General features: G+C 43.9%; 1 protein-coding gene across 3 annotated transcripts in view; it reads left to right on the forward strand.

Moving 5' to 3' along the window:
- Nucleotides 1-27,380, forward strand: part of FGFRL1 (fibroblast growth factor receptor like 1) — a 172,744-nt gene that overhangs the window by 53,192 nt on the left and 92,172 nt on the right. The window contains exon 1 of one of the 3 annotated variants that reach the window (XM_061466772.1): nucleotides 21,700-21,826. The exons of the other annotated variants lie outside the window; for them this stretch is intronic. Within the exon in view, the coding sequence (XP_061322756.1) occupies nucleotides 21,778-21,826 (49 nt within the window). The 5' untranslated portion in view covers nucleotides 21,700-21,777. Of the gene's footprint in view, nucleotides 1-21,699; nucleotides 21,827-27,380 lie in introns of those variants that run through there. 3 annotated transcript variants of the gene reach the window in all.

The raw sequence follows: 27,380 nt of genomic DNA on the forward strand, positions 1-27,380 counted from the left end.
AAATGGAAGTATGTCTTCCCTTAGGGTTTTCCATCAGAGGGTCTCTTTCCCTGACACCCATCCCTGGGGAATAGCCTGCTCTTTTGTGTGAGCAATTCCTACGGGAGGTCTGAGGAATTCCGAAGCTGTCAGGCTGTAATACCCCGGGTTTAGCTCTTTTCGAGACAGCACACTGTTTTCCAGAGAGCGAAGCCAGATTGCTGGTTAAAGCTGCTACATCTCACCAAAAGAATGCTGATTATTTCACAGTCATGCGAGCGCCTGACCGGTGAAACGTGTGGGCTGTCTCCCGACTTCTTTTTTCTCTCTTTTTTTCCACTGATTTGGCTCCTTCAGACAATGCCTGAAGATCTTTTGAAAGGGCCAGAGCAAAATCTGCTGACGGCTCACGCAGCTGATCTGACCCAGAGCGCCTGCTTGGCTGAGCAGAAAGATGACACTGCAGCAAAAATGTTACTTTAAGGGGAAAAGAAAACAGGCGCAATGCTCCTGCCATTGTTTGCAGCCTCTGTTCTGGTGCCAAGCTCTGCGCTTAGCAAAACACAGGGGTACCAGGTTTTAACCTCTCGCCTGCTTCCCGCAGGTGTTATCTTTTGCTCTGAATAGGCAGGATGAGGTCCACAAATCACATTCAAGCCTCTAGCAGCCCCGCTGGCTATGAAAAGACAACTTATAGTGAGTTCTGCTTCCAGGCTTAACAAGGTTTTCAGCTATTTGATTCTTTCTAGTGTTTCAATGTAATACTGGGTGAAGCCACTGGTGCCTTCTTGCGTAGTGCTGAAACCAATGGATGTGGTTTGACGTTGGGATATTGTCCTGGGTTCCAGACAGATACCCATCCCATGCTGAATAGGTCCTATGGAGCAGGCAGGTCTCTGTTTTTGTGATTTAACTATATTTCGTCATTGATAGAGGAGTAAAAAAACCCCATCAAACTGAAATGGCTTTGGTGAGGCTCCCGTTTAAATAGTTATTGTTTTGAATGAAAATGGTTTATGGAAGGAGAGCAAAGCGTTCTGACTTCAAAGCTTGTCATTGTAAAGAAATCTGATGGTGAGTGGTCACGCATACCTGAACGTCACTCCTCCTGCAGTAAAGCCAAAAGTGCTGGCAAGCAGCCTGGTCATGTTCCCATTAAAGTCAGGGTGAGAGATCCTCAGCTGGTGCAAATCGTGATAACTGTGTTGAAGTTGGAGATTAGTTTTGTTAAACTCACTGCCTGCACCGGGGGCTGGATCGAGCCCCTGATGAGCCTGTGGGAGCTTATTAAAACCTTCTGATCCTGTTATTTGTTTAAATCTCAGAGAAATCCTTTGAGCCCGCGAAAATGTGGTACAAGTACAAACAAGACTTGCTGTGTTTCTTTTTGGTTTTCCAGGCTGCCTTGCCATCCTGTTGCACTTAACAGGACATTGATAACTGCCCGGGTGTGCTGTTCGTGCCTAAGAAACTGAAACTGCTCATTAGTCCTACTGAAGGGTCATTCTTTTGAAGACCTACCATACCATGTTCCTGTAGCTCAGTTGGGTGCCGTCCTGGACCACTGGGACATGGCGGCCAGAGTTCAGCAATGTATCTCCCTATACTGTCTAAGCAGTGTTGGTGTTCAGCTTGAAATATGCAGGCCACAAGCCATTTTTCTCCCCAGTAGATAGACAAGCAAAGTAATAGGCATGCACAATCGCACCCTGCAGATCAGGTAGCTCCGTTGTGCAAGGATGATGTGCTTTGCAAGGATAATGCAGCAGTGATGACAAATGGGTGCCTCTAAGTATTTAGAGGGTGCCTGGAAGGCAGACAGATTATCTCAGAAGCACCTCAAGCTAATCCTGCTCAAGAAAACCAGTTTTACTTAGCCTCTAATCCACCTGCTGAAACGAGGGTGGATTTGGTATGCCTTGTTTTGGAAGAAATGGGAAAGGAGATGACATGCAAACCTGCAGTTCAAGTCTGGAGATTGCTTGTTTGTCTTTGGGTGTGGAAAAAATTGGAAGGCATTAAATATTCATTGACCAGTAGTCATTTTTAGTGTGTTTGTGGAGATATCCTCCTGCGTACTTGGAAGTGATAGGTGTTGATGAAAACCCACTGCCACAAGCACTGCTTGGTGCTTTTGTCAGCGAGGGAGCTGTGTATTATTCTGCTCTGGTCATGCTTAATGGGAGGTTTGCAATGATTCAAACTTTTCTTCTTGGTCTCAGTTGTGAGCACAGTTTCAACAGAAGCATCAGAAGTGATGTGTATACAACGGGGAAGATTTTACAGGAGGAGGCTGTGATTTCAGCTGTCCAAAGGATGGCAGATCTGTTGCTTTTTTGAGATGAAAAAAGCCACTACTGTTCTGCACTGGAACAAACCCAGAATGTTTCACATTTCTTTTTCCCTGCAAGATGGAATGTCAACAAAATGTCCCTTTTGGACTGAAAATCTTGAGCTTTTCCAGTTCTCCTGGCCACTGTTTGAGTTTACTGAAACATGCAGTTACTTATCCCTGCTTCTTTATGTGGCCATCCTGGCAGTAGGACTTTCAGCTATGCCTGTGCAGTGTTGCTTAGATCCCAGTCAATGCTCTCCTGGTGACAGAGATACCTTCCCAGGTGAAGCTGTAGCCCAGTTTTTGCCAGGATTCTCCTTGTTTATGGATGAACCCATTAACTGTCACTTAACTCCTCAATCTGCACATTATATTTAAGTAAACATTAAGCTATTCCCCCTCCCTAAGATAAATCTTGGAGGCCTGCTAGCTGGCTCATTCCAGGTTGTTGTTTTTGTCATTGCTGGGGTTGTTGTCAGGTCATGCTAACCTAAACACAGATGTATATTTTAATTGAAGGAAACATGGGGCTGAGTCTTCAGCTAAGCTTCATGGCTGAGTTACAATTGCTTAGCTACACCAGTTTGCTTTAAACGAGCATCTGTGACTTTTTAAAGTGACATGACCCTTAAGAAAAGAGTTTCATGAAACACGGGCTCAGACAAGCCTGGACCAACCTGTTGGGGAGGCAGGAATGGAAAAGAAGAGAAAGAAAAAAAGCCATAACCTGCACTCTCACAGGGTTTCCTGGTGATGATGTTACCTGGGACTGTTCTGGTGCTTTCCCTTAGTGAAAACCTAACCACTTTATATATATGAAAGAACACAAATACCACCATCTCCATTATACAGATGGGGAAATGAGGCAGAGAAAGATGAAAGGACTTACGCCTATTCATCCCACCAGGAAAACAACATCCAGGTCAGCCAAGTCCCAGTCTTTACTCTCTAATCCTTGGCCATGGCTTTCCAACCACCTTGCACCTGTGTAAATAGGGAGGCAGGTGCAGAGCCCCATGTGCTGATCCCACCGCTTTTAGCTGTCCATTGGGAAGACATGTACGCAAAGAGATGTTGTCAGAGGGTGCTTGAACAATGTAAGTGCTCCTTAACTCTGCTGCCTGCCCCAGACAGTATGGCTTGTGTCCCCCCATTGCTCTTGCAGTGTGAAAGCATGTAGTCAGCACAAGAGATTTCATGCTCTGTCTCTTGAAATCCAATACGGAGCAGTTGCCTTCTCTCCATCCCACAGGCTCATTACACAGCTCCATGTGTGGCCTCTCCCCATAATTAACCTGAGGGGGTTACTTTCCTTTTCTAATTTGTAGGAAGTGGCTCATGACATCTGTTGCAGCCCCGAGGCTCCTTCCTGCAAACCTTTAGCTGGTTTTCGTTGAAATAAAAAAGGCAACACAAAGAGGGATAACAATTAACTGACTCAAGGCCTGGCTTTGAAAGTAGCATCTTCCAGTTGCTCAGTAAAAACCTACTGAGAGCAGAGGAGGGTGAATATACCTTTGTAAAGGGAACCATGGACTTAAACCTTGTAACTAAATATCTTAATTTCTCATCTTGTTGATGCTTCAGAGAAAAAAAAACCCAGGTTTTTAGGGAGAGTTCTAATGTTCTAATTGCTCTAATTGTTCTAAGAGTTCTAATTGTTCTAATAATATTCTAAGAGTTCTAAGAGTTCTAATTTCTTCATTCATTCTGTTTGTTTCATGGTGCAAAGTTATAGTAGCCCTCTTCCTGTCTCACCCCTACTCCTTTGCAGATTTGCACTACCTGTTGCATCTTACGTTAACTGAGATTTGGCACTGTGGGGAGCTCCCCTATAAAAACTGCTAAAGAGTTTGATACTAAAACTTAAGCCTTTTGGAAGCAAGAAACATCTTTCCTGGACTTGAAAGTCAAAAGGGATCATCTGAATTCCCTTATTATGAATAAGCTTTTCAGTTTTTCCATTGTATTTGGAGTTAGGTGGTGTTTTGGCAAGGAAAAAACCCAAAGAGACAGAAAAATGCACCAACCTATTCTATGGGAGGAAAATCATGGGTCTCACCAGACCAATTAGTTTTAGGTGACACTCTCCCAGTCTCACTTCTTGGAGCTCTTTATTATTATAAAGTCAGTATTCCTCAGGCCAGAAAGAGAGAAAAACTGTAGAGGTGCATCTATGCATGCACTAGAACTGTGAGAAAATACCTAAGTCTTGTTCTCACTGATTTATTACAGGGCTTACACTGAGATTTTTGTGATCTAGGCTGTGGATGTTCTGGGAAACATAAATTTCCATCCCGGACCTAGGAAGTTTTTTACAGTATATCAATTTTGATCTACTTTCATCCCAAATTTGCGCTTTTCTTCAATTTGGCAGCTTCTGACTGAAAAGCAGGCAGCTGGGAAATGCTTGTGCCGTAATCTCAGCCGACCTCTTGCATAACGGGCTTCACAAATCTCACCGCAATTTCTGTATCGTTTCTGTTGGGCACAGAATTGAGGTTGTGTTTAGATAAAAAAAAACCTTTAGAAAGCTGTCTACTTTGTGTTTGCAGCAGGCAGTTGTAGCACGAGTCGGGCAGCTTTGACCTCCGCCAAGGGTTGTGATACCTTAACAGCAGTTGTGTATGTGTGTACTGCGGTAACGGCAACTGAATGAGAACGTCTTTGGAGTTCCTGGCTGGCTGAGGAGCAAAAGTCCCGTCGTCTTTCAGCACTAGTGGTGCCTGCCAGGCCATCCGGCACTACTGCAAATCCCCCTCCCTGTTCCTCATTGTGAACGTAGTGAAGATGACTGATAGTCAAAGTGCCATTTGCCTCCTGCTCTCTGAGCGGTGGAAGTAGCCTGGTTGATCCCACTGAGATTCATATCCGTGTGAGGGCATTTTAGGTTTTGTGATTGTTACTGAGGACTTTTAAGGGAAAAGAATCCCTTCCTTCATAAACTGAACTGCTGTTTGTGAGGGTTTGCAGATGACTAATGCCTGAAATGTTGAGTTTTGTGGAACACTGTGTGCCAGCTCGGTCAAATTATGGCCCTTCCTCTGGAGCAATTTCACATCCAAGAGCAGGGGCTCAGCAGAGCAGAGCACAATGTCTCCTGCAAAATCCAAAGACTGGTCTGATGAACCCAGGCCTAAACCCCTGTTCACTGTCTGAATGGGGTCAACTGTGTCCTGCCACATCCAGGCTATCAGAAAGTCCTCTCAGGAATGAACCTGTGCTCCCACCCTGCTCCTTGTGCATTGGGGTAATAACAGTAATGTCACTGCTCCCCATTAATAAGGATTATTGCTGTACCTAGGGTACAATATATAGCAGGGAAGGAACATTCTTCTGCACAGCACTGCACAATGACAAAGGCCCTTTTAGTTTAAACACTGTATTTTTGAGAGGTCTGCTTGGCAAAGAGCTGAATGGCCTCATGATCTGTACAAAGGAGAAACGTATGGCAGAAAATATATGGCTCTGTTAATAAATAACAAGGTATATGTGAATACTTTCTAGGTGGCTATAGCTGTGCTGCTGCAGTCTTGAGGGCTCTGTTCAAAGAGAAGGGGGGCTGATGGAACAAGCTGTGTAGGATCCTGACTAAAAGCTGATGGGCTTGGATATAAGGAAAATGTTCTTTACTGTGAGGGTGCTGAGGCACTGGCACAGGCTGCCCAGAGAAGTGGTAAATGCTCCATCCCTGGCAGTGTTCAAGACCAGGTTGGACAGAGCTTTGGGTGAGATGGTTTAGCGTGAGGTGTCCCTGCCCCTGGCAGGGGGTTGGAACTGGATGATCTTCAGGTCCTTTCCAACCCAAACCATTCTATGATTCTACAGAGGTTGCTGAGCTGACTCTTCTGGAGAGGAGTAGTAATGCACATACTACTTGGAGCCATAGGAGCCTGTGCTCTGCTTGTATGTGTGTGAAAAGGCTCAGAGAGGAAGATGAATACTTGCTACATCCCTCAGCATGTATCATTCTTTGCTTTGTAAACATCAGAAAACTGTTTTGTGAGTTCCTCCAGAAGAGCCACTTATGTTTTGGAAGGAGAGGAGAGGGAAGGAATGGGAGGGTTAAGGGACAGTAAGAAGTATAGTTGACATGTTGTCTGCAAGTGACCTGTGACAGCTTTAACCACTAAAGCCCTGACCTGCTCAAGTGCCCATCTGTTGATCTCAGATTTGCACTGTAGTGCCTGTGTCAGTATAGTTGGCCTCTTGCAAGAGGAGCTGTACTTGGGGAATTGCTGAGAAACATTGGTCAAACCTCCCCTGCTCTTCTTCCTTCAGTTTGGTGTGTCCCTAGTACAAAATGCACTTTCCAGACCTTGCCCTTACTGGCTGTTAGTTATCACACTGCTATCACCCATTCGATTCAATTTCAGGTTATGCTACAGGCACTAGAATAATCTCATGATGCTGTAGTGAGACAGAGATTTAGATTTTTACCTACTTCATGTGGAAGAAAGAACACTAAGAAGTTAAGGCCCAAGCCTTCAAACTCACGTGTTTAATGGTAAATGCTTAAATCTGCTTAGACACCTAAATGTGTTGCCTTGTCCTGATCAATGAAGGCTGTTAAGCCTTGTAATTCCATTAATTTAATGCCAGTTTAACAAGCTGGCCTCCCCTGCTCCTTGCTGGGGACCATCCTCTCCACAGAATAGACAGCAGCTCAAAATGGTTACAGAAAACCTCTGATTTCATCCTAGTCAAGTCCTGCAGCAGATGAGGAAGATGTAATGTTGTCCTTCCCAGAACCATGACTCAGTCTCCATCACTCAAGAGGATATTGTAAGGTATTTTAAAATTCCCATTTGGGCTCTTGTTATTTGTTCTCTGGCTCAGGGCTCAAATTCTCAAGCTTTTCACAAGCTTGTCACCACAACAGCTAAAAAATTCCTTAAGGTTCATCTTTTTCTTTGTGTTACCTCATTACTTCAGAAGGAACTTCATGAAAACATACTAAATATAGTGAACTCGGGGTGAAAAGTTGGCACCTCAGAGAGTTTTAGTCGAGCCCTAACGTTTACAAGCCTGTGAGAAACAATGGACTGTGAGTGGCACCTTCTTGTTGAGTTGACTTCTTTCAGGAATTCCATAAAGTCAGCACAGCCGAGGGAGGTTGGGGTCACTCCTCACCCTCCTTGTGCCTTGTCAACAAAAAAAAAAGCATGTAAGCACTGACTGCAGGTTTTCCTTTAATTGCATGAGATGGTTTGGAGAGAACCAGCTGTTATTCTCCTCCCCAGAGAAGCTTTTGGGCTGACATAACCCAGCAGCAAGGGAAGTGGATAGACGTGGGAGGGAAGTGGTAGAGGAGGGCAGGCGTTGGGTCTCACGCCTCCCCAAACTGAATTAGATGTCTGTCACTGTCACATCTTGAAGGGGATGGCTCAGGAGGCAGTTGACATAGGTTAAGCGCTACAAGAGCAGTAGAAGTACCATAGCAGTGCATGTCACAGTGGGGATGCTGTGACAGCCACCCCGTTTGTGTGAGTTCAATTCAGTGTCACCATGGGAGCTGTTTTCTTGCTCCTCACTGCGCTTGTATCACACGCCTCAAGACTCACCGGTGGTGGTGAATGTAACTTGATCGTCCAGAAATCAAAGCATGGCTGTGCAACAACCACAGAGCTTGGCCTAGGCTGAGTCCTCGGTGGTTGGTAATGAAATTCAGGGAATTCCAGACACAAGTGCTTCTTCATCTCCCTCTGCTTTTATCTGAATGACCAGAGTCATTTGTGCAGAGGGATGGAAGGTCTTGAAGGCTATGCCAAGATAGCGTGTTGTGCAGGGTGGAGAGTAGGTCACTCTGCAAGCGTGTCACTTCCCATGGCAGGGAATTGAGAAGTACAGGCATTCCAGAGGGAAGGGATGCCATTACCGATGTGTTCATCTGTCAGTGCATGTGAGTGAAATGATAAGGTGCATCTGGCATGAGGTCTTGGTGCGTTTCCTCCTTGTTTGCTGACATGGTGAGCTAGCCCTACGTTACAGCTTATTGGTGATGTACATGAAAGAATTCAATGCATTGCATCTTTCATTGCCATTGCCATTAGGGGAAGGGGTTACTTCTACTTTTCTAAAGTCCAGTGTGCATGAAATGTTCTGTATTCTGTGTTTAAGAAGGGTAGCTGGTGGTTGTGCCAATGCACAGCTGCAGAAGCACATGGGTTAACATAACACCCATGAACTGCTGCAAGGCATGGAAGTTTAGGGTGCTCCCACATCACCATTGTGTCTAGCTGAGAATTTTTGGAGGTAAGATTTTTGGAGTGCAAGTTGCTGGCTCATCATAGCTGAAATGTTGAGTGTTGGAGTGATTTTGGTAATTCTTCAGGTTCATTTGAAAAACCCCAACACACTGCTCTTTTAATCTGTTTCACAACTGTGCCTGGGAGAATTTATCTTGGATCAGGACAGGCTAATTGTTGTACAAATAAAGAATGGAAGGAGTAAAATTGTCTCTCACCCAGGGAGGTTGTGATTGCAGTTAATGTCCTTCAAATGAAAACCAACATTTTCTGATTTGGAGTAGTTTGGGTTTTGTCTGTGATCTAGGTTATTTTTTACCAAAAAAGCTTGAAAAGGTAAAAAACCAAATAACAATTGCCAGGATTGAAATGAAACACTCCCAAATTGCTGATGCAACATTTGACCAGATACGAAAATGTTCTTAGATTAACATACTGAGAAATTGCTGAGATCCTCACTTTTCATTATTATTTGTTAATCCTCTTTGGAAGAGAATTTTCCTTCTGAAATTCCAGAAATAAAAATCATCTCTGGGGCCTGGAAAACCATTTCCCCCTCGTTTTCCTTGCAGCTGCTGCAATTGGGCTATTGTTGAGGGGGGGTGTCAGGGTATGGGATTTTTCCCAGTGTTTTTCCTAACCCCACTCACTCTAAGCTGAGTTAGATGATCCAATACTAAAAACAGCTGAGTCCAGTCTTGCATTCAAGCACTGCTATTGCTGCTACTGGCCGAGCAGCCCTTTCTATTTAATGAGGAGGCCAGTTTTTGCAGGGCAGACAAGGCCAGGATTATTCCCTGGATGTGGGGTGGGTGATGTCATGCTGTTGCAGAAAGTAGGCTCTGCATGTGGTAAAATGGCCATGTATTTCAAGATACAGAGCGAGAGCCCTCGTGGCTGTGGAGTAGTGCCATTCATTTCACTAAAACACTGCTATCCCAATTCTGCCTTCATGAAATATGTGGCAGTGCACACACATGCATTTCTTTGTACGTGGGGTGGTGACATGTCCTGATCCACAGAGCTATGGGATAAAATGCATGCATTTTCACATGTAGGCTGGGTGTGCCAACATATGTTATGTGTGCTGTTCATGTGTGCGTGTATATACGTATATACTGCTAAGTTTTACAAAATTCTTTTGTTTTGACTTAGAAAAGTAGATTTTTAATATTTTTAAATATTTTCTTATTTTTTAATAGATAGTTTTTGATATTTTCAGTCATTGGCTACATTATTTAACCATCCTCTTTGCCCCCTGCTCTTTGTACCTTGCCTCCGTTCCCACCAACAGTCACCATTCTTTTCCATAGCAGGAATACCTTGTTGGGCATGCCCAGTGTCACAGTTTGGTGGGAGGGGGGGTTAACAGGAGCACTTAGGCAGTGATGATGCTGTTGATGTATGTGTGTTATCAGCAAAGGTGTATCTGCACTTGGAGCATTGTGTGCAGTTCTGGTGTCCTCAACATAAAAAGGACATGGAACTGTTGGAACAAGTCCAGAGAAGGGCCACGAGGATGATCAGGGGACTGGAGCACCTCCTGTATGAAGACAGGCTGAGAAAGTTGGGGCTGTTCAGCCTGGAGAAGAGAAGGCTGCGTGGAGACCTCAGAGCAGCCTTCCAGTATCTGAAGGGGGCCTATACAGATGCTGGGGAGCGACAGTTCATTAGGGACTGTAGTGATAGGACAAGGGGTAACGGGTTAAAACTTAAACAGGGGAAGTTTAGATTGGATATAAGGAGGAAGTTCTTTACTGTGAGGGTGGTGAGGCACTGGAATGGGTTGCCCAGGGAGGTTGTGAATGCTCCATCCCTGGCAGTGTTCAAGGCCAGGTTGGACAGAGCCTTGGGTGACATGGTTTAGTGTGAGGTGTCCTTGCCCATGGCAGGGGGGTTGGAACTGGATGATCTTAAGGTCCTTTCCAACCCTAACTATTCTATGATTCTGTTCTATGATTCTGTGCACCAGCAACAATCACAGAACAAGTGGACTGTCCTAAAGATACTGGGAGGGTGAGAGGGAGAGGGTATGCTTTCTTGTTTTTTCACCTTGGCCACCAGCCAGAGGTCCTCCAAGACACACATTTTGGTTGCTAATCTGTGCAAAGCCCTTACCACTGTGCTCTCATGGGTGTCTGTCTCAGCGCTCAGCCTAAAGCTCACAGGCACGTGGTTGTCTGGGCTATGCGCAGCCCTGCGCTGCAGGTCCAATTTGGCATTGCAAACGTTCACCATCCACAAGGTTCTGAAGCTGGGTGTGTTTCTTGCAGCATGACACAGGCTTACTCACTGTGAACAGCGTGTTCACACAGGAAGAGGGGAGCGGAGTCACTTCTATATGAAATCCTGAGTCCCATGGGTTATGTGGGCTGCTTTCCCTTAAGGTTGCTGCACATTGTTTCTTCCAGCTCAGCCTGCTGCCCATTAGTCCCATCTGCCTCTTGCTCAGAAGAAGTGAAAATAGGGGGTTTCTTGCTCCAAAACAGCCTCTGAGCTGGTGGCCTCAGTCCAATGCACCTCCCAGAACACCCCACTGGGGTTGGCATGACAGGCACCTGCTTTCCTTACCTGTTTAGCTGTAATACATCTCACAGCCTTCCTCTGCACTGCTGCATGGGACTGGAGTTCTGCTGTCCTGTGGGACCCTGAGCTGGAGAGGGCTGACCTCTCTGCATCCTCCTCCTCCATCATACCTGAGGACAGGTTCTCCATCACAGCAGGGAAATGCACATTCTCTGTATAGATGAGCTTTCTTCCCTGCTGCCAGTTATACAAGTTCTGTGAGTACTGAACCCCCTTAAAATAAGCATAAATGAGAGAACAGGCAGTTTGTAGAGCCCCTGGAAGTTCCCTCCTTTACATAGCATCTTCTTTCATTTTTGCTCATCTCTTAAGACTATTTTTCTTTTTGCTTTTTCCAATTCCCTTTTCCTTTAGGAAAAAAATGGTGCCATATCTGGAAGCTTTAGGGTCACAGAGTCAGCCCCTTCCTCCTGCTGGTACACGATTATCTGCCTGAAGGGTTTCATTTAAATCACAGCAAATTAGGTGTGTGAACAACTGCTCACTAGTGAAAGAAAGGTTCATATTCCAGTCCTGGGGAAAAAGAACCCCGCCAGCCTCCCAAAAAACCCAGCTTCACATTATCATAAAAGTTACTCCAAAGAAATGCCTTTCACTTGTATAATGATTACTTCTCCTGGGACATCTCTCTGCAATAGCTGTCCTCTTCCTTTAAGTAGTTACATATTGAGGATATGATATCCTGCCAGGAGAGCCTTGATTGCTCTACTTCAGGCTAAATGAGCTGTAGAAAAGAAAGGAGCTTTATAAGATTGGTGCTTTCTGCTAATTGCTCTGCAGAGAGGCTTTTGCAAGCTCCACACTTTGTGCCAGGTCAAAAGCCCTCACCGCGCAGTCATATTTCTTTTGCCCTTCTGTACTGGGGGGGTGTTTGCAGTAAGAATGTCAGAATTGCTTCTCTTCACCATCCATGGAGATATTTAGAAGACATGTAGCACTTCAGGACATGGTTTAGTGGTAGACTTGGCAGTGCTGGGTCTGTACTTTGACTTGGTTATCCCAAAGGTCTTCTCCAACCTAAATGATTCCATGATTCTTCTCAGATGTGACTCTGAATCAGAAGGACATTGACATTTTGGGGGGGAAGGGGGGGAAGAAAAATGAGTTAAACGTGGCATTTTGCATTGATTGGATTTACAGACGTGGCTACGTAAGCACATCCACAGGCTGAACTCTCCATGCTGAAGTAGTCCCAGTCCTTGCGGTAATGACAGTTGCAGTTGACATATGGTGCATCCCCATGTGACTTTGTGTCATGTTGCTGTGCCTGCTTCTTAGAATGGTGGATTTTCTCTGTTTCAGCATGATATTTTTGGTCTGCCTATTAGCATAGTATTTGAAAACTCCAAGGCTTGCTGAGCTCTTCATTCATGGCCAAGGTTTCATAGGAGACAGCATTTCCTGGAGGTGGAAGCATTACCCGATTGTCACAGTAGAGCACTGCGGGTCAAAGCTGGATTCCTGATGCTGCCACTGAAGCCTTGCAAGGCAGCCTTGCACCAGTCATGCTGTTTCCATACTGGGCTGCATTACATTTGCAATGTAGCTAATGTGAAAAGGGGTAGAGATGCCAGCAGGGACCCTGGCAGTAGTCATTGTGATCAGATGTGTGGTGTAGGTGGACCCAGTTTTTTCTTCTCCATGAAGTGTGTGAGGACACTGGCCGAAACATTTTGAAGCCTTTATATCAGAAAGTATCCTGTGTCATCCTTACGTTAACAGGCAGCTATGCAAAGTATTGTAGTCCTTATGCTTGTATTCCCTAAAGGGAATAGTGAGCAAAAGCAGCTTCTAGAGAATTTCCCATGCACAAATGAAGTGGAGAGAATGAAACTTTTCACCTTCGAGGTGGTGTACCACTTTCTGCCCTGAATTCTGATTTTTGGATAGTTTAAACCAGAACATTTTACTGTTTTAATGTAAGTTTTATGTTTAAAGCACTGCAGTACTATACCTCCTCTGTGCTGGATGTGCTCCAGTCTAAACGATCTCCGTTCTGCTTGCCTAAATCCCCTTCTATAGTTTCAGCTGAATGTGAAATTCTTTTCTGCTCCTCGCTCTGAATTGCCATGTGCCCTTCCTTGGGGCTGCAGGAGAAGCTCGTGAGCTCCTCGCTGGAAGTGGCAGCATCTCTGTAGTGCGTGAAACGGGGTCCGTGTAATCCTGTGGGATCTTTCAGGATAAAAAGCTACCCTATAAATATTGTATCATTTTCATTGTCAGTCTGGATTCAGGAGTGAAATGATCCCACTTAGTTAAAGCAGGATGAAGTGTCTATTTTCATATTTGCTTAATTGAACCACTCAGCGTGTCTGCTAGTAATGGCTTTATTTGAAGCATGTGGTTCTTGTGAGCTGTTAAGATACCAATAGCATTTGGATTAGTCTTTCTGCCAAGAAATCCAGGTCAATTCTTTGGGAAAAAAAAAAAAATACTAAGGCAAATTTTATTTTAACAGTGTCTTGAGTTTCACTTTAGGTTCCATAAATATTTTTCAGTGTTCCTTTTGTAAGACCCAGGCGAGCCCTTGGCAAGACATGAGGTCTATCTCCAGAACATGGAATATAAATAAATTCCCTGAACCATGCCGGAGAATTGGAGGTAACTTCAGCCCGTGCAAGAGACCTGAAGCCAAGCAAAGGGTTGACCGTGGTTCTTGAATTACTATTTGTATAGAGGAGAGGGAATGGGGGAAAAAAGGAGAAACAGAGAGAGAGGAAAATACAAACAGTAGTTGAAGGTATGTGAGAGCCCACACCAACCTGTGCAGAAGGTGCAGGTCATTTACCAAGGCAACGACAGAAATGTGACTTCTGCCTGGATTCCAGTTGCTGTCTGCTCCTAATGCTTCCAGAAGAGTTAACAATATTTTCTCATGCCCTGGAGGATAAGGGAGGAAATCTTACATTCTTGATGGGGACTGGTAATGCCATCTACTTCAGGACAAAAAAGCACTGTGGAGCCATCCTATATGGCCCCATCCCCCAGTTTCCTCTGAATACCTTTGATATTCCTGAAAGCTTGGTTTACTTCTGTGGTTTTCAGAGCTATATCTAAGAAAAAAGGGAGAAAAAAGAAGCCCGTGATGATTTCAAAGGCTTGCCTACAGTAAAGTACTTAACCAGAGGTTTAGGGTGCAGGGCTTTTGATTTAAGAGCAAGCCCTGTTCCGAGGGGGGAAATAGCTGAAATTTTATCCTATCCCTGACCACAGATTGAGATTACCAAAGCAGTACAAAAGCAGGGAGTCAGAATAAAGGAGGTGTATTGAAGGAAGCGGGACCTTGGCTTCTAGCAACACACTCTGGTTGCTGGATCAGCTCCAATAAAAATCTGAATTCAGACGAGCTGAATGCCGTGTTTGTCTGGTTAAGGGGGAGGAAGGTGGGGATGGGTGAAGTTTTTCCTCTACCTCTAAATGTTAAAATAATGGTAGTAGGGATGTGAAAAGTACCCGTTCCTGAAGAATGTCCTGTTGTAATATCAGGTAGTTAGCAACTGGGTTTCTTTCTTCATTACATGCATAAGCTGAAGGACTACAAAACGTGGATAGAGGTGTGAGAGGCGTTTGCTGGATGAGAACCCTTTTAATAGTGTCTGGAGATTTAGAATTGTATAGTGTCCATAGATTTATATCTGTCCATAGATTTAAAGTTTCCTACAAAACACTGGACAATTTTAATCTCCCTTTAAATTAATGGGAATTGAGTGCTGCTCATACTTCACGAGATCAGACTGCCTCTTTGCATGAGGAATTTCCAGCAGTGATCAATGATCTCCATACCAGTCCTCAGTTGTCTGCAAATACTGAAAGAAAAGTATAAAAGAACCATTAACCCCCTGTTTTCTGCTTTCACAGACAGCTGTCTGGGGCCCTGTAGCAGTTGATACCCTTTCTATTCCTGCTATGCTGTTCCTTACGTATGGTTTGGAAACAGTGACTGAGGTTTGCTAGCAGTTCCTTAATCTGGCTACTATGGACGTTAAGCGGGGGAAAACTCAGGCAACAACCTCCATCTGCAAAACTACTTCTGGTTTTGTGACTGGGCTTAATATACAATGAGCAAAGTCAGATCGTTTTTTACTTAGAAGTACCCTCTCTGCCTCACCAAAACAGGAAGCATCTTTCCAGGAATGCTTGGGAAAGCATTTAGCTTTTGTGTCACTGAGATAACTGGAGAAAATATTAACTTTAAAGCTAGCAAAGGTTTATCCAGATAGAAATACTTTTCACACTCTATAGGTGTAAGAGCTGCCTCTTTTATCTAATGTGAGACCGATTTCTCCTCAGTGTATATGTGTGCATCTCTCCATGGTGACATGAGCAATTATCAGACCACAAATGATGGTTGAAATGTGGAGTGTGTCCCTTGGGAGCCACTGCCCAGGGTCACGTCCTGATCCTGTTGAATATGCACCAGAGGTTGCTCTGGTCTGTCCAGAGTACCATACCTCATGCCTATCATGGATAGCAATGCACATAAATTGAGTTCAAGGCATGTAAAGTGTTTCAAACTCCTTACCTAACTTTGTTCATTCTTATTCTTAAGATACCATCCCTGGCAGCATTCAAGGCCAGGTTTGACAGGACTTTGGAGCAGCCTCATCTAGTGGAAGATGTTCCTGCCCATGGCAGGGGGTTGAAACTGGATGATCTTAAAGAACTAGATCCTTTCAACCCAAACCATTCTGTGATTCTGTGATACTAATATTTTTCTTCCCAGCGTAGTTTTTTCTTAAATGGTAGTTTCAGTTATGTTTTGGAGCTTCATAAAACTTGCTGAAAAAAGCTTTGCAGCCCATTTCTTAATCCTATTCCATTATATAGCTCATGCCAACAATACGGTTTGGCAACTGGCTGTTTAACTTTCTGCACAATGTCCAAAGAAGTGCAGGAGGGACAGAGCCACAGTTAAGTGCACGCTGGCAGGGTGTATACAGGCATTTCTCTGCCTGCAGGTCAAAGAGTTGAATTACTTAGGAGGCTGTGCAGCATTTCCAGGAGCTGCTGCTGAGCACAGGCTCCTGGCTAATGGAGGAGGAGGGGACGGATGCTCTCGTCGTTCCTGCACCAAGGGCTACGGTTTGCACAGCTTCCTTGTACTGCACAGGGCTTTCCTGCCCTGCAGCTTGACTTGCTCCGTGACAAATTATTCCTTAATTGCTGGATGGCAGAAGAAAAGCTTTACAGCCCTGAGGTTATTGCTAACAAATCAGGTTACAGAAGCCTTGGAAATTATATTGAGCAGAAAAGAAGCACCATGGGGTTTCCTTGGGTGCTCAGGCTGTGTTAGGCGATGTGCTAATGAAGCTTGTTAAAATGCAATCGTTCGTTAATGCTGTGGATGCAGAAATGAGGGTAATCGGCAAAGAGGTGCTAGTGAAGCTGTTGTGATTAGCATGATTTGTGTGTGTGTCACGGCTGTGCTCAGGGCCTTCACCCCGCTGTGCAAGGTGTTGTCTGAACACAGCAAGGAGGCTGTGCCCAAATTGCTATGAGGTGAAGGATGATGGCAGGAAGATGGAGAGATGGGTGGAGCAAAGCAGCAGTGGGATGGTGTTGACCATGGGGACCACCAGAGCTTAGTTGCTGACCGGTGATGGTGGGTACGTGGTGCAGGAAAGCTTAAAGGAGGAGTGTGTGGGGAGAGAGCTGGTGCTGATGAAGAGCTCCCACACAGGGCAGGCAGCTTGGCAGAAAACACCTATGGTTTTCATTGAAAACTGTAAAAAAATGAGAAGAAAGCCAGGACTTCTGGGCCAGTTGGAAGAGGGCAGACCTCTGGTAGGAGGAGGCCAGGAGGATCCTTGAGAAGTGAAGACAAGTAGCAACTGTTTGATGTGGCAGGGAAAGAGAGAACTAGACGTGAAGAGAAGCAGATGTGCCCAGAGCAGTGCCTACAAAAATGGATATGAATGAGGCCAGAGTGTGCTTCATCAAGGCTGGAGCAGAGGAGTCACGATGAAATATGATGGGAGCCTGGATGAGAAATGCAAGTGAGTGTAGGGACAGCCAAGGCTGGGGTTTATCAGTAAGCTGCAGGAAGACTCCGCAGCTCACAGGATCTGGAGAGCTAGAGCAAAGTAAAACATAACACTGGGGATGTGGGCCTGAGCGACAGGCAGGACAGTAGCAGTGTCTGCGGCAATTAAAGCAGGAGGTGGGGAGGGGGAGGAAGATTAAGAGCTCTGAGCTTGAGCTGACAGCTCGACTTCCATGAGATGTCAGGGAGACAGGCATGGGTTTTGTCCGGACAGAGAGAGACAGGCCCGGATGATCAGATCAGACAACTGGGGGCACTGATTTATGTGAGAAGATTAGAAGAGCTACTTGTAAATATATGTGTAGCTTGGCTAAGTGACACCTGAGGGGACAATAACTGTCTGCAAGTGTATGAAGGGGTTGGATACTGGAGCCAGGAGGAGGGGGAGGGAACAGCTTAACAGTGTAGATGAGGATTTTGACTAGAGGCAGGGGAATGAGGTGGAGCGAAGCAGGGTGTATTGCCTGGTTAGGGAAAACATCACTGCAAAACTGGGGAGACTCTCCAATAAGTCTTGAAGCCCGCATATCTATCTGGGTACCCACCTGCACCCCTGTTATCACAGGGTGCCTGGCAATCTAACATTTGTCCCCAGAGCATCCCAAAGAGAGAGCTGTCCCTTTTTGTAGTTGTGGCACTTCAGTACCTTGTGTATCTGCCTTGAATCAAGGACCTAAGAATGTATCTTAACCATTGGGCTCTCTTTCCCTTTACTTGTCTCTGTTTTAAAGGGTCAGTCCTGGTGATAATACAGTAGGATGGATGGGAAGGAGACCTAACAAAGCTCCTCCAGCCTACAGTTTGTGTGGTCTTCTCCACATGTTCCTTATAATATTTTACTCCTTATGAAGTTTTACCCTGGGAAGCCAAGAGAAGAAGCAGGTATTTGTTGCTCACTCCTACACAAAACTGCTACATCCCCAGTGTGGGGTTGTACAAGCATCAGTGGGAGACTGCAGGAGAATGTGAATTGCTGATGGGTATTGCACCTCTTTCTGTGCACAAGGTGCATGGGGTGTCATCTCCTACCAATGTCAAACCAATTACCTTAGTCTCACTGTGTGTTGGCCAAAAAAAAACCCCAACAGGTGGGACTCAAATAATTGTCTTTTCCATCTCTTTATGCAGACTTTAGCTGCATCTCAATGGTATAGCACTTCAGCAGAGACCACAGGTCTATTTGTTTTATCCTGCAAGGAGCTCGTATTTGACCTTGGCACTCACAGTTGAAAGCAGAGCTCTCTGCTCTGACTTCCACTTCTGTTTCAGCAGGACCAGAATCTGTGGGGCCTTTCTGAATATTTCCCTCCTCACCCAATATTGCTGAAAATGAGCCTGAAGTGTTGACAGACAGCAGCACACTCTGTGTGTAGGAATCCAACATAAACAGACTTGCCGTTTGTGTACTTGGACATGTTAAATGAGGTCTCTGCTTTGATCTTCCCTGCACTATCCTAGAGCCCAGCAAGCAAAGGCTAAGTAAACACACCTTTGATTTCAGGGCTGTTTGGAGCAGAGGTCTTGTAAAACTTTTATCAAGGGCACAGCAGAGCTACTGAAGTCCCTCTTGGACTGTAGGTGCTACAAGAGGGGCAGTGTGGTTTTATTGACCCTAACGTCCCTCTTCTCCTTCCTTCCCATAATGACAAACATCTGGGGATATGAGCCAGCTTCCTGTTGATTGTAGCATACCAGTTTTTCTAGGAGAGACACCTGCTTATAATCTCCTCTATGGTGAATGGAGCATAAGCTATATTAGACCCTACAGCTATTGGATCCCACAGCCAGTATAGCTTTTTGTGAATGCATGTCATAAAAAAGGTTAAATAAATCTCAGGGGATGCACTGGGAGGAAACACTCACATTACTAATCCTGTGTTTTCAGCACTCCTGGGTCAAACCCCAGAAAACCAGTACCCTAGGTTTAAAAAGCATAAATGCCATGAAGAATTGGCTTTTATTTATTTGCTTCCTGGTTTTAGCATATTTAGTGATTCCCCACAATAACAAAGGACACAAATTTCCTTTCATGTTCAAATAAACAGGAGATTCTCCTTCGGGATTATGGCCTCAGAAAACAGACATTAACAAACAAGCACCTAATATCACAAGATTTAAAAAAGAAAATGGTGAACGCTGGCAAATTCCCCTCAATGGATGAAACACAAAAGTCATGTTGGCCTCTGCTTTCTTTTAGTTTAATATTTCTATCTGCTGGGGGGGTTACACAAAGGAGGCTTTGGCTTCCCTTCCTACTGTAGGAAAATGATATGAGTGTAAGAAAGATCCCGCAAAGCTAATTTATTTATCTAAAATTATGAATTTTCCATTGTTTTCAAAACTGAGAACCACTGTGCTTAGCAGTGATGAAGCCCAGGCTCTTACCGATGAGCCAGAGATGTGGTCCTTACTTCCTGGGCCTTTTAATCCCAAACTTGGTAGCTCAGGATCGGAAGTTGCAGCATTTTGCTTGTTGGTTCTTATCAAGGTGAGTACCAAATGGTAAATTCATTGGCCAACCACTCCATGCCAACACTTGCCATACTTCCTGTAGGTAAAGCTGAGATTGTTGGCTAAGGCCGAGCTCCTACCAGTACATTGTGAGGCTAAGTGCATCTAGACTCTCTTTTCTTTTGTCCTCACATTTCTATAGCATGGCCTTAAATAATAACCTTTTTTACACTGCCTTTTCTGCCTTAATCACCTGTCTTCGTTTACTGTGTGTAAAACAGTGCCCTTGTTTTCAGAAGTGAATTTTGTCTTTTGTCAAACCCGCTATCAGATAAAAAAGTGTTTTTAACAGCCCTTCATTTGTTGCTATATGATGGCGGTTCTTTGATATCTGAAGGGGTGTGCAGCACTGTATGTGATCTATAACAAATTGATTTTACACATTTCCATTTTTTATCGATGAGTCTTCCAATGGGGTTTCCCTGTAATCAGATTGGAGATTACCGCGGCACAGCCGTTGGGAAGGGATCGGAATTTACATGCAATAAAGATTAGGGGATTAGTGACTGATTAGGAAAGTGCTGGTTTATTCAGCCACAGGTACAGCAAGGGGTCTTGCACGCCTGCTTTTCTTCTGACCTTGGGTTTTGACCTCTTGACTCCTCACTTAGAAATGCCAGCGTGCAGCACAGAGTGATTTCTGATGTGGCTTCTTTCAAGAACAAGTTCAAGTCATTGCAACAGTAAAAACTCCTGTTCTTGGGAGCAAAGTTCAGAAATCCTTATGCGAGTGGACGCTTTGCTCTGATGTCCATTGACCAGGACAAGCTGAGCAGACAGTGGCAAAGCTTTAATCTGGAGTCAGGAATTCCTGCTGACAGCTGATGGGATGTGCGTGTGCTGGTACACGCACGCACAGTGGGGGATAAAGCAGCTATGTAATCACGCGGGGAGACCATATTTCTCCATGCACAGCTTTTCCTAGATAGCTGTTATGCTCTCCAGGTTTCTCCACACACACACACACACTTGCAAGAGAGTAGCTGGGACCATACATTACCAGACTGTGAGGTAATAGGAGTGCACAGTGATAATCCAGTGTAGCTCTATCTACCTGATAGATATGATGTTACATGTCAGTGCGTAGCCCGCCACTGCAACGACGTCATTTGGAATTACAGGGCAATTGATGTCAGCAAAACACTCATTAGCTGTGTAGCTGCTGGAGTTTGGGCAGCTCAAATAAAGCAACCGTACAGACAGTCACAGGCTGTGCTAATAACAGGGGGTTGGCAGTTTGCTTGTGTGTCACATAATAATTAGCATCATCTTTCTATTCATGCAGATTTATAGAGATAAAAGGCAGGCGATGTGGGATCTTCAGCAAAGGTGAACTATTTCCAAATCCTTTGGATAGCTTGGGGAATTTAAATGGATTTATACTTTAAATATTTATTTTTAGTGTTTCAGTTTAGGCAGAATATACTTATTGTTAGATACCGTTTTGGTAACATCATCCATCCTGAGATATGCCACACTGGTGTGCAATAGAGATTAAGGAAGAATACCTTCCTCCAGATGAACTGAAGCATCTTTTGAGCAGCACGGGGTGCAGTAGAGCTTTGGACGTGATATACACTGATTTTTATCTGATCTTAGCTGCTGAACAATCCTGGGGCTGTCCAGAAAAGCACCTGCTAATCCTAGGCACAAACCATGGTGCTGTGATTGGATATAGTAAGCCTAACAAAGCAACAAGTCTTCACTAACTCCTGCTAGAAAAACTAATAAAGTCCACACAAGAGTGCACTAACGCTGTGAACAAACCAGCATGTAGAAAAGCAGGAGCAGAGGAAATGGATCTGTTTGAAGCTGTCCCAGTCACAGGCAGGCTGCAGAAATCTGGACTAGCCTCTGTCCAAGGCACCAGCTGAGCCCTCAGACTGTGCCAATGATAACTGACAGCCAGCAGGTCACTTGTGTATGGACTTGTGCAGGCATCACTGTGTGTTTTACACTGTGCTGTGGCACTGGTCCAGGTATGATCCGTTTGAAGAAAAGGTTACTGCTTTCCTTTGGGTATGGCCGGGAGCTGAGGCTGTTTCCTATATGAGATCTGACAATATTCTGCAGGTATGAAGGCTTCATGCATTAAGAAGTCCTGGCTTCTGGCAGTACTATCAGGTATCATGTGCTTTTACATCAGGTATGGTGTGCTTCAGTGCCTGGGGAGCAAGGAACCAGATGTGAATGCTATAAGAGTTCAGTGATGGTTTCCATGTTTTCCTATGCAGAAGACTGGGCGTCTCTTGAGTTTAAATGTAAGTTTTCACTGAATCAACCTTGTGAACACTGTCTTTTAAAATGCATTTAGGTATGGTCCCCTCCTGGGAGAGCTGTACAGGTGTGTCTACGTTAGCTTGTAGAATGGCACAGCAGGAGCAAATCTTTAAAGTAAAATATTTGGTGCTGAGGAGGTGATGTTCACACTGGAGGCATTTGGGGAGTTTATTTTGGATTTGCTCCAGTCTGGTCATGTAGTTTGAGTGCTCATTAATGGAAATCCAAGAGCAGAGCTTCTGCTTTTTTACCAGGAACCCCACTAGCAATTGTTGGCTGTGTCTGCTTTAGCAACCGGTGGGATTTGCAAAGATTGGATCTGTAAAGCAAAGCATTTGATGCTGAGGACCTGGTACCCCCATTACAGAGGGGTGTTTCACTTCAGAATAGGCTAGTCTACTGCTATGAACTAAATGCCCATTGGAACTGGAGCGCTCCTTGCAGCTCAATCTCATATAGAAGCAATTCAGTTCATGTTGATTATTTTGTTTGTACGTTTCATTTTAATTTGCCAAAACTATGACGCAAAAGATTTCTTAAACTGAAAAGAAAAAGAATATTGAAAGAGAAATCCAGAGAAATTCTTATTTCTTGACAAAAAAGTTATTTTCTGATAGAGAAACATTTCTGCAAAACACTCCATACCAGGTCTGCTCTGCAGTCATTCAGCTAGAAGTGCTTTGTGCTCTAGAGAAGCCTCCAAAAATATCTTCAGTTCTTAAATACCAGAGTGTTTATCTCTTTGTGGTCACCAACAAACAGTTGTCACCACGTTTTTGTGGTAACCAAACTTAGAAGCCCCCAGTGACAAGGGCAGAGCAAAGAGAACAGCCTTACCATGTAGGGCACTGCCACTGATTTCCCAGCAGCAAAAAGCTAATGGGTATTTTGGCAGTGTCTCCTGTTTGAGAGTGAGTGTTCAAGTTGGGTTTTTTTACTGAGCCCTTAATTCCATAATCACACCTTTTCCATTGTGGCTATTGGAAAAGGCCATCAGGAAGCAGCACTGGATGGAAGAGTTTAAAGTCTTCTCCAATCATCCCTTAGAGAGAAGTTTCTAGAAAAAATGATTTTAGAGAATATTCTGAGGAAAACCAAGCTCTTGGATGCAAGTGAAAAAGGCTCCTGTGTCAGTGTATGGCCAAAGACTTGCCACTGTGGAAGGCAAACCAGCTATTTAAAGGTCTTCATTCACATCATTCCCGAACATGGCACGAAGTCAACAATCGTGATTTCTGTTTCCCTGCAGACATAAACAATGACACTTACAATTTCCTGCTTGCGCAGCTCTCACACAAACGTCTGTCTGTAAGGGAAACGGCTAATTACTTATTAAACTATGTACTGTGCTTTGACTGGGTTAAATATTGACTACCAAAGTTCAAGGGGAATCCATGCCTCCAAATGTGAACTTGGGCATCCTATTTTCTTGGAGCTATTCAAATAAAATGATTGGGCAACAAATTACTGCACGTAGGCAGGAGGAACAAAGAAGTGGACAAAAACTAGAGCAGATTGATTCAGAAGTAAAAGGCTGTCTTTGAAGCACTGGGTTTTGGAACATGGCTGCAAGTGGTGGCTTGAAGGGGAGTTTTTGTTACGAAATGAGTGAATTAAACTGAGATTTGCAGAGTGTCTGGTTTGTTTTGCTGAAAGTCCTGGGAGATGGTGGGTGATTTGGCTGGGAAATCCTCTGGGCTCGTGAAGCAGGATTTGCATGGTTGGGAAGCAGTTGGAAGGGCAGAGTACAATAGCGTTTGGGGTAGATTAACCCCAGAAGCTAATTCAGAGCTGCCTGACTGGATTGTTTCCCAGAGATTATGGGAGGCAAACAAATGCCTTACGTTGGCAGGAATGGCCCCTGTGTGACTTGTGGTGGGCATGCTGGGGTTCGGGTTAGGTTTGGTGAGACTAGGTGGGGGATATGGGGAAGGATTTTCAGTTGGGTTCTGGACCCTCCTGCATCTCTCAAGACAGAGGATTTCCAGCTTTCTTCCAGAGTTAGGCAGTCTGTCCTTCCTGGAAACAGGAGGCTAAAAAAATGCCTTTTAATTTGAGAACCTTGAAAACGTGTTTTAATGCCGCCTCTTTTGAAAAAGCGCATTAGGAATGCTATTGTTCAGATGAGTTTGTCTTCCTAAATGGGAATGAAAAAGGCAGATTATGAGTATGTGTGCTAACACACCTTGGTTGTACTTACGTCTTCTCTAAGAAGAGTTTTCTGGTTATCCATTGAACTGCATACCTGAACTGCGCCGTCAGTATAATTTTTGCCTTAGAGTAGGAATATTAGTCTTCTCTTCTGGCCCACGCTAAGCCCACTGGCAGCACTTAAGAAACAATAAATAATATCTTTTATTCCACACTAGATGAGAAACCTTTTAGCATATGAAGTCTGTTTCTTCAAGAGTAATTTGAAGTAATCCTAACTCTCCTCTACATTTGCTACCTCAAAACCTAAGGGATAAAGTTACTATTTTTGTTGCTGAAAAAAGGTTCAGCAGCACTTGCAATTGAATGTCACCCATTCATGTTTAATTTAATAAGATGGTAATTTCATGTTAAATAAATACCAACTGAATATTGAAAACATATGCTCAAAGGATTTAAAATCCATGTAAGAGATATGCATCTCATCTACTGTTGTTGAACTGCAATAAATCTATGCAATAATCAAGTGCCAATTGTTTAACATACAATAACTATTTTATTAAATCTCAGTGAAATGCATGTGCAGGACACTTAATTAAATGGAACATGTTCCCAAATATTCTATTTTTCTTATTTTTGGAACATCTAGAGTAGAAAATTTACTGGCAGCCTACACCCAAGGGGCTAGTTATTACTCATGTAAAAATATGGCAAGCACTTCTTGTGCTATCAATAAATATCCATTTCATCAGGAAAGTAGCTGCTACCTCAGAGGTAGGGAAGAAGGAGAAAATATGTCACTTTGCTTGTTGTAAAATGAATCCACAACGCTGTTTTCTCCATCAGGTTGTTGGGCTCAGCTGTGTAACCCAAGCTTAGAACTTGCTTATAGTCCGCTATTCCCAAGGCTAAGCTTGAGCAGTCATCAGGGCCAGTCAGCAAATACTTGTGGTGTTTTTGTGTTCCTCTCTAAGAGTCTTTGTTTCACAGAGCTGCTGTTGTTTTTTTTCTTTAATCTTTTGATTGTTTTTGATAAGCATTGTTTTTGTCTGTGGGCGCCTATGTTTTCAAATCAAGAAGGACTCATTAGCTCATCTAATCTGATCTCCTCATGTCACATAGCAAAGCATTTGGCCCAGTTACCCCTACGCTGACCCCTACTTTACTTGGCTAGTGCGTACCTTTGGGGAATGAGAACTGTTTTGTTCCGAGCATATGAAAAGATGTTGGATTCACCAGTCCTTTCAACTCCTTAATGGTATACATGAGCAAAACATTCATCCTTTTATCTTTCTCACAAAGAATTTTATAAGTTCTGCTTTTCATATAATGCCTTTCCACTGTGCAGAGAGCCAAGAGTTCCTCTTTCAGGAACACCTACTCATGTTGACTAAAACGCTTGCCATCATTGCTTTGTAAGCCCTTCCCTGTAGGATTTGCTTCTTGGTAGGCGTTTTGTCCAGCCCCCAGTGTAGTGAGGCCTCTATCTATTGATCTGTCATTACAGATTGAATACCAATACAAATAATGGGAAGAGTGATGTGTAAGTGTATAATCCTCACATTGGTCTTGCAGAGAGGGTTAAACTGTTGCAGAAAGTGTTAAACTCCTACCAGGATTTGTCCAGCCCAGCTTTCTAGCAATGGATGACCAATAGTTAGCCAACCCTGGATTCAAGTTTAAAGCATGGCTTTTAGATAGTCCTTTCCAGCCATCCATGTACATTCAAAGGATGGGAGAGGTGAAGGAAATCAACTTTGATGTGAACAGCCTTGCACTATGAACTTTGGAGGATCAGTTTTTACAGCAATGAGTATGGTGAAGGTCAAATATTGCCTCAAGTGCTGGTGTAAGAGGCTGTGTTTATACCAAAGAAATGGTTTGGTTAGTGGCTGTTGTCCAACTCGTTTGTCTCACTATCATAATGAAAGATTTCTGTGCTTGGCTGTATGCTTCTCATAGGACATGCATTCTCTGTGGTACCCCAGTCCATGATGTTAATTCCTTGCGTGCATTGATGAGCTGTTTGGGTGCTACATGGCAAATGACTTTGCTAATTTGCTAACACAGCACTTCAAAAGAAATCTTATCTCCATAGAAAGTGAATGTGTTTGGTATTAAATAATAAAGTATACATAACCCATGGGACTCTTAAAACTTATTTAACTTCTTTATAAACTTTACAATACAGTATGTGGATATTATAAATTACTTTCCATTCCAAGAAACTGTCCAGGCTGGTTGACCTTCCTTGGAATTTCCTCTTTGTAATTATGTTTAATGTGTTAATAAAGTTCACTTTGAACTGTATCATGGCAAATGGTCTCATAGGACGTGGGTCAGTGCTGGTGCGTTCACCATATGTGAAGCTTGATGTTTGCATGCAGTTTAGTTGAAGGAGTAACAAGGCTAAGTCCAAACAATTGTAGGAGCAGTATCTCCTCCCCAGGTTAGCAGTAAAAGGGGTTCATGGAAAGTTAGGAATGTGGAGTGGGAAATCATTTAGCTTTCACTGCTAGGTGTTACTAAATTATAGTGCTAGGTTCAAGTCACTATCAAAACACCATATATCTAGAGGGTTTTCACACAGAGCTATAAATCATGTTTACTGCATGTATGAGTTGAATGAGTGCACGAACTTTGCAATGCAGTCCAGGAAAATATAATTACATGTGTGTATGTTTTTGACTGTGAGAAATACGGACAGGAAGCTCCAGGCTATTCCACTGGTGTGTCTTACATACACTTCTAGAAATTGTTTTTGCTGCTTCCCGGAGATAGCTGTTTGCTGAAGCAAATTGGCTATCTTGGGTTTTACATACCTCCTTTTGCCAAGAAGTGGCAACCACCATCCCTTCCAAAGCACTGGGTGGGAGAGCAGGAATGCTGGTAAAGCAGAGTCAGCAGCAGAGCAGCAAGTGGGGCTTTTCTGTGGTATAGGATGGTGGATATAAATTGAAAATTGCCCAGCTGTTCAGTAGGACAGGTGTAGGATCTGTCTTTTATATAATGGAACAGAATGGAGATTCCAGTTGCTTGTATTTGTAAATGAGGCGAATAAATCTGCACACTTGTCTGCATGTATATGAGCAGAAATATTTAAAACAAATGAGGTGATCACAGCGTTTCCCTGTTAATGTTTGACTGGGCTTATACGATCTTGCACAGAAAGCTTGGTATCTGGCTGGGCTTGATGGCTTCTTTCTGGGTCTACTTACATGTATTTGCAGATGGGGAACCTACAAGA

This window comes from Pezoporus flaviventris, unplaced genomic scaffold (genome assembly GCF_033815535.1).
Source record: "Pezoporus flaviventris isolate CSIRO_AGI_PZ_B2104156 unplaced genomic scaffold, CSIRO_AGI_Pfla_v1 ptg000002l, whole genome shotgun sequence".
Lineage (NCBI taxonomy): Eukaryota > Metazoa > Chordata > Aves > Psittaciformes > Psittacidae > Pezoporus > Pezoporus flaviventris.